General features: G+C 38.9%; 1 protein-coding gene across 1 annotated transcript; it reads right to left on the reverse strand.

Annotated features, from left to right (window-relative positions):
- Nucleotides 1-2,688: 2,688 nt before the first annotated feature.
- LOC135467052 (uncharacterized) lies at nucleotides 2,689-7,894 on the reverse strand. Its single transcript, XM_064744813.1, has 5 exons — nucleotides 7,756-7,894; nucleotides 6,544-6,734; nucleotides 5,400-5,575; nucleotides 5,044-5,204; nucleotides 2,689-2,994 (listed from the first exon to the last, which is right to left on the reverse strand). The coding sequence occupies exons 1-5, from the start codon at nucleotides 7,892-7,894 to the stop codon at nucleotides 2,939-2,941; spliced, it is 723 nt and encodes a 240-aa protein (XP_064600883.1). The 3' UTR covers nucleotides 2,689-2,938.
- Between the last annotated feature and the right edge of the window lie 448 nt (nucleotides 7,895-8,342).

Below are 8,342 nucleotides of genomic sequence, written 5' to 3' on the forward strand. Positions count from 1 at the left end.
TTTGTATGTATGCATTTGTGGAAGACGTGATGACCAATCAGTGGGTTGACATAGATCATTGCCCCGTGGTATATTATGTATGCACCTTACACCGCGGAATCAGGTCTTTCCCAAGTTTGTGATGCTGATCTTGATGGCCTTTGGCGCCATACCTAACGAACTATAATGAAGCTGAAGTAGGGACTGAATTTGTACGTCAGATTTTAATCGATAGCATCACTTTTGTAATTTACACATTTTGTAATTAAGTTTCTGAAATTCATTTCATGACGTAATCACAGAACAACAAGACTTCTTTAAAATACTTTGTCTTGAAATAATGGAAAAGGTGTGAGGAAACTATGTTGCCTCACGCTTGTTTAATTCCAGTATAATGTATTATTCACATCCAGGGCTTGACTCTCTTCGTATATAACTTGGTATCTTCTCGGAGATGGGTTGAACCAGTGTCGTAAAATGTAGTGCTGCTTCACAAAAACATTGTTCGACCGGGGGTTCGCTTTGCAAAGCGTGCGTAACTTTGCTACACGCACAGCTTTTAGGGCAATGTATATAAAAAAGACGCCACAGTCCCTTTGTTGAACACGCTGACGGCATTGGCATAGCCTAGTTAGAATAAAACTCATCCCTGTCCCAAGTCCACACAATTTCCATTATTTTCTAACCAAATATGCATCCGTACAACAAAAATGGAAGTGCTAACGGGGTAAATGTACATATTACATTTGTGCACATGCAAATAAACACGGCTACTGAATGATTAGTATAATTAACTTTTTACGTTGCAATGTAAAAATATTTTCGGCGAGATGTGTATGGTCACCGATTGGTTCAAAATGCCATGTTTAGTAGAAATATCCGGATACAGTGTTGGTCGACATTAAACACACAAAATCATCAATGGTAGTCAGTACAGATGAATCGCATATTCTTTTGGTATTTTGATCAACCGGAGTTGCTCATCTGGCAAGTCGCCAGACGACATGGTAGAGGAATCTTTTCTCTCCGTCGTGTTCCAGAACTGACGTGTCCTTGTTTACATCGAGAGCAACGTAATGTTCAGTATAGTTTCAGTTCCACTTGTATCTCCTTCTGCTGTAGGTTACAAAGTTAATTACGTTTTAGTCTGTAAAGGACCTGGAATGGTAAGGAGGGGAAATCGACTCCAGAGAGGTACGATAAGAAAGTGCAAATTTCAAAATCCCAATACAATTCTGTACATTTCAATTCAAGAAAACTTGGTCGAATCACCCATAAGAGTTATATGGCCATAAAAGAGATGGTTGCTTAGTAATAACTCACAAAAAATACACTGTCGATCTAACAACGCCATTTTTTCGTTCAAACAAAGGACTGTGTCTTTAATCTACAATATGAAGATCAACGTCGAACGAGAAAAAATATCCACTGAAAGTTTAATGTGTGTATTTCTACGTGCTGTCAAAGTTTCGCTTTGGTTAACTTTTGTCTTCATGTGTAGAAAACTAAATTTCATAATGTGATAAGTTTTGGCAAGTTTAAAATCCATATTTCTGCCATTCTCTGTCAGGCATCTTACAGGTTTCACCTCGCGAGAGAGTTCGAATCTTGGTGTGGGGGGGAGGGGTCGTCATACTTTTTGTATGAGTAAAGATATAGGCTGTCTGGAATTAAATGAGTGTTATCATGAATTAGAGTGGATAATTATTAAGCCTTGGTATTACGTAACGGGTGGCAACTATAGCGAAATCATACGTGAATGCTGATTGAGATCATATTTTATCATCTAGATATCATTAAACATTAACATGTAATGCGTGTATAAGAGTATAAGTATAAGACTGAGTATTTGTTATGTATGTATTTAACTGATTGGCACATAACTGCATGCTCAAGAATTTTTCAAAAAGTTACATTTGTGTTGACTTTTCCCCACTGTACAGTGTCCAGTTCCAAAAAAGGAGCAAGCTACCATTTTTCGATTTTTAATATGACCTATACATTGTATAAAGAACAGTAAAACAGATTTAAAAAAAGAAATAGCCTTATGGGTGTGTCAGCAGCTGTCAATCACAACTATAGTCAGTTCCGTTTCTTGAGGTGCACAGTCTCTTGTCACTGAGGCCGATTCCCCGCCTTACCAAACCAGTTCTCTTCCATATATTCTACATATATCAAGCGCGAAGTTATCTTGTTGATTCTTTGTTTTATAACTTTTTTATAGTCAGCGGAATAAGATTTAACATGTTGAAGAAAAAAACTAGCTCTATCAGCTTTATTCCCGCTAATGCACATACCTGTATGTCGGTGAACGAAAATGATTTAAGTGAAAACAATTATTTGAGCGCGAAGGTTCTGAATTTAAACATAGGCCTTTACAGTTTACATTTAAATGGAGTCAGTTCAGTTAGTTCAGTGCAAACACAGGTCTGCATAAAAAAAATCACTGGGTACGTTGGGCCTATTAGAGTGTTGAAGTTGTTTTTGATCGCTGGGATGGTTCAACTGATCTTTCCCTTACAAACACACGGGGTGCTGTATCAGTCACAGCATGTTGAGTAATTCTAAACCTGTGAGGTGCACTAAATTGCAATTAACGTGACTTTAACCTCGCAAATATAGCGTCTTTATTTGACGATGCAATTTGTCAACATTTCAAGACTATTATCACATATTACCAAATGCAGACAATTTTATGACGGTTCACCGTTAGAATGACGTACTTTAGTAATGACAATTAACCTTGGAAATTGTTTTCATACTCTACAGCAAATAATTCAAACAAGGCGTACAAGATGTAAAATTCGCAAAGGTAATCCAGTTCATCACAGAAGTATGAGGCTTGAGGCGATCATCTAAATTAAAAAAAAGCCCGGGAACTCCAAGGTCATTGTGGAGAATAACTGTTTATGAACCAAGGTTATCTGTGGCGTTGTCAGTTCAGTAAAATGCTATTCTTTCACAGCTGTAAAAGGAGGGATACCACCAGGTCATCTGCATTTCCGAACTGGTTGGCTGAACGAATTAGGAAACACGAATTTGTATCAAGGATATCAAAGATTTTCATATTTGATATAGATATGAATTCCTCGTATTCTACCGTTTCGTTAACTTCGTGTTCAACACAAAAGGACATCTAACATCTATATCCTTGAATAAATTTGAAATAAAATCATGTAACGCGCGAAAAACCACAGTATCATCATGACAGCTTGAGCACTAAAATAGGCTTACAAGCGTGATAAGATACAGCTTACGTAATCTGACAAATGGGCAAATCCATCGGATAATAAGCCAATATCCAAATCACAAATCCAGGACAAAAGTCCCGGTGGACAAAAGCACCACGGAAAGAAGCCCCGCGGGCAGAAGCGTGGCGGACAAAAGAACCGCGAAAAAAAAAACGGCGGACAAAAAGACTGTCGGACAAAAGCCCCGTCGTCTTAATTAACCGATAAAACCTATCCGACAGTTTTAACAACAACGTTAAATATTTGTTGGCGGGAATTCAAAACGTATCACAGTCGAGCACTCGGGTGCAACAGCTTTCCTCTCATTAACATTGTACAAATAATATTTCAAAACAATATGGCAAAAACTGACATTCTCTGATGTCTAACTAATATTATTATCGAATGCTTTTCGTTAAGTAAATATGTTTTTCTCCAAAACATCTACCACTATACTCAATTTGTTTGGCTGAAATTTTTTGACATGACTTATAGCTATATATAGCTATATAGCTTACTATGATTCACAGAATCACCTCGCGCCTGTCGTAACGTATACTTTTTAGTCGGTTTACAGACATCTTATGCAATTTTATGTGTTCACTTTACAGATGTATTTAAAAATTTAGATTATTTAGAAATTTAAACGATATCATATTATACTTCACCAGAAAAATATTACTTTTGAATACTATTTAAAACAATAATAAGAATAAAATACAATAAATTTGTTTTTAAAGGTTAGTGTGTAATTGTTTCTATTTTTATGTCCTTCGTGGATGTATGTGATAAATAAAACGAATCAGTGATCTTAACGTTAAATCGGAACTATTATATATTAATCGCGTGAATTAAAAATTTATGTATCATTAATTTTCAGAAATCCGGAAAAAAATAAACATGTTTTACACTCTGAATGATCGAGACAGGCACGTTTTCTTTCTTTTGTTTTCTAGGGTTAAAACCATAACTTCCACAGGTATTTGGAATCAACCATTTTCTTTAGAAATGTTAGGCTATAGCATGCAAATTATATTTCAGGGATAGAAAACATAACAGATTTGTGTTCTTAGAATAGAAAAAATGTCTTACACAAGCTGCAAACTGATTTTCTATCTTGGAAATATAATTTACATACTATAACCTAACATCTCCACAGGAAATTATTTTGTTTTAAATTTCCCAGTAATCTAAATTTGTAAATACATCTGTTATTGTGGACACATAACGGGGCTTTTGTCGCCCGGGGCTTTGTCCTGGATTCGTTCGTAGAATAGGAAAAGAGTCTTACACAAGCTGCTAAAGAACAATTGTATACCATAATTGTAGACTTCTTTAGTTTTCGGATAAGCCTGGAATTGGAGATCGGGCATTCTGTCTACTCCTGACAGATATATAACCCTGACAGAGCGAGTAAGAAGTGGTTCTGCTGATTTTAAACGTGTATTAAAATGTGAAACGTCACTGAGGGAGAATGTTTCAAGTTTCCGAAACAAGCAAACAACGTATGTCATTTACCGTATACTTTTAATACTGATCGAGGGGCTTGTGTTCGCCGGGCTTTTATCCGCGGTGCTTTGTCCGCCTGAGCTTTTTGTCGCCCCCACCCCCCTCCCCACCCCCTCACCCCTACCTCTCAATCACAGCTCAGGCCATCAGCCGGTAAAACAATACCCAAAGTCAATTTCAACAAAAACTAGTTTCATTTATTAAACTAGAGTCACAAAAAAGAATAAACATATAATTTACATGATGAGATTACATGCAAATCTCGGCCTAAGGAGTGATTCGCCTTACCTGAGCTTCACGCCCATGTGAACGACATCTAACTTACCGTCACTCCACAACCGCTTCTGATAACCAAGAGCGTACAGAAAAGCGGGATAACTCGCTGAAAATGTCCAAGGACAAATGTCTAGTCCATCCACCACAACCATCCAGCCTTTGTCCATAGTACATCCGCCAAACACAGAGTTGATGTAAAAGGTTCTGAAACTGGTAATAAAAACGAGTCTTGAAAGTAGTTTTCCATTTTCCAAAAAATGTTTTAGTCAATCTTCCAATTAACATGGTTTCATGAATCGGATCTGACAATTCACTCTTAAACTTTCCTGTTTTGTTATAAGAACATCTATTATAATGTAGAAGTATTGGCAATCCTTCGCTTCCTTTAATTGCTGGTAAACGTACTGAGCTATCCAATCTAATGACAGAGTGAAGTCGCTGACGTCAGCGTTGATATGCAGATCTGTCCACGGCGATGACAGAAGGTTGCTGAGGGAGAACCAGGACATCTTGCTTGTCCCTGAACCACTGAAGCGTAGACGGACAACCTCGTTGCTGTTTGTGTACAGCGAAAAGATAACCTATGAATGATGAAATTATAAGGCAACTGTATTGAGGAATGGGGATCAACAACAGTATCAACAGTATTAACAAATCAAATGAATCGATTGGAGTCCTCATTTTCTCTCCAATATTTCTTTTAATCTAGTCGTCAACAGTTTTATATGATGGTGAATGAATGAAATCAGTTTCCCAAAAATATATTAGTTGTATAACTAAAATGTATGTGTTAGTTGCGCTTTGATGGCGACTGTTCAAATATCCAACGTGGCGATTTAATGAACTTAAGGCCCGTAACCCGTTAAGCGGAATTAGACAGGACTATCGGGCATAGTGCCAGGGATTCTGCACAAACAAGGCATTTATATATTGGTGAGCAGAGAGCAAAATAAGCGTTCAACAGTGAAGAAAGATGTAGTAAACTACTTTATTTAGAACAAATGCCCTGTGAAACCTGACGGACAGTTTTTACATTCTGCGTCGGGGAGCCCGTGTCCTAGTGGGTTAGGGTGCCAGCGCGGCCCAATGACACGGGACCATCTCACAAATGTGATCGCTGTGAGTTCAAGTCCAGCTCATTCTGGTTTCCTCCCCGGTCGTGCGTTGGAAGGTCTTCACGCAACCTGTGGATGGGATGTTTTCTCGTTGCTCTGCCCGGTTTCCTCCCACCATAATGCTGGCCGCCATCGTATAAGTGAAATATTCTTGAGTTCGACGTAAAAAATCAATCAAGTACATAAACAAATTCATTCTGCGATCTGCTAAAGTTATGCTCTCTCCGTAGACGATAGGTCTTGACCAATGAGGTTTCCAACCCAGACCTTACTGGTATGGCTACCAGTTTGTCAGATACCTCCCGAAGGGCAGTGCTTTATTCTGAGTAATACCCTCCCCCCCCCCCCCCCACACACACACAAACCTGGCCATCATATAAGTGAAATATCCATATATACGACATTATACAGCAAGCATATAAATAATTCCTCACTTCGGCGATGTCCCATTTCTCCCAGTCGTCGACGAGCGGGTGTTTGTAGAAGGTGGTGAGGGGTGAGCCGAGGTCTAGGTCCCCCGAGGTGCTCGTCTCATTGAGGCTTGAGGGTGTTCCCGTCAGCCAGGAGTTGCACACGGATACACCGTTACCAGCCGATACCCGGAACACAGGCATTTCCACCGTCTCTGTTTCCAGAATATACATCGGATGGGCATAAAAAAATGGGCCGTACTTTGGCACTCAATACCTCCGAAACCCTCTTATGTCAGCTTATAAAAATTTAGGGACATTTCGAAATGATGTTCTGCCTTGTTTACTTGAAAAGGTTATCAATTCCTTGTCCGCCGAAGAGAAAACCATCTTGATTCAGCAAAACTTGTGCCTATCTGGCAGAATGGTTTCTCTGACACTAGAAGTGCCAGACAATTTTTATTATACATGAATACAGATGTTTGGTAAAGTTTCTATATTGTGAGGGAAGCTGTTATTAAATGATCGTTAATGTCTACATCCGTCATCAGAACACTGCAAATTTGACATCTGGGAAAATTAGAATGAAACCCTTTGAAACACTTTTCTTGACAAACATTAGTATATAAGTTAAAACATGTCACTTAATATAATGGATAATTAAGATGAACTGATAAAATCACATAAAATGATGTACATATAAGTCATCCACTTATTGTCGAGTTACTGGAGAAATCTCTCACGCGTGACATATGTCACACTGATGGAAGGCAATTGGCCTCCTTCAAACTTCATGCACGACCACACAGAAAATCACACATTGCCCATATTTGGTCGACAATACGCAGAGAACAACGGAAGCCGAGAATCTAGTAGAATCTTGTCCGACAATATGATTGAACCCACTTTTTCTGTGAGGTAGTAAGTGAAAGGCAACCGGCTTATCCACTCTCTCGAAATTCTTTCCCAGGTCATCATTGTAAATCCCCTGTTTTACCTTTACTAAGTGCGTAAGAAATATGTGAAGGGCTACTCATATAGAGAACAAAATTTCAAGCTATTAATTTTATGACTACAGAATATAAGTAACACCTCAGTTCATCCCCGTCACATAGAAGCTGATGTCAGGCCGTGTAAAACCACAACGTACAATTTGGTCATGTTTGCGGTTTTTATATCTTATTTGGGGGGTTAAGTTTCCTAAACAATAACGTACACGTACACGCCGTCACTTACCATTCAGTATGTGGTAAACACTCCAGCCTCCATAGGGGTTCATCCACACCGTGTGATTCAGCTGGGCAAATCCACCGAGAAGAACACAGTAATTATAATTGTGACTGTTGATGGCAAACGCCTTGCAGTCATTCCCCATCCTAAGACACTGTCCTCCACATCGTAATGTCGAATTCTCTGGGATCTGCTTCAGGTATCTCCAGACAACAGAATTGCATTTGTCTAAATATGTTAGCCGCTTGAACTCAGATATATCCCATGTGCTAAGACTTGTTGCTAACAGCGCTGTAAAAGTTAAAACACTTAATATTTTGTCCAGTGAATGTAACATCTTTTCCTTCGTCAGCTGTGATATCCTTCAAGTCAAATACACTAAATTCGGTTTTGTAACTGTCACTTGCCCAACACCCTAAGTCGTAAAACTCCTTCCCGCCTCTAACAAAATGGTCCAAAGCTCTGCCTTCTTTTGGTGTATGTGTGCTGATAAAACACCTATGTAGTTCACAAGTACCACGCTGTCAAAGAAGGAAGCGATGTGTCCGACTGCGATTGGACTCTTTTCTTGTCCGTCCTCGTGTCTCCCATTA

The sequence above is a fragment of the Liolophura sinensis genome, chromosome 6 (genome assembly GCF_032854445.1).
Source record: "Liolophura sinensis isolate JHLJ2023 chromosome 6, CUHK_Ljap_v2, whole genome shotgun sequence".
Classification (NCBI taxonomy): Eukaryota; Metazoa; Mollusca; class Polyplacophora; order Chitonida; family Chitonidae; genus Liolophura; species Liolophura sinensis.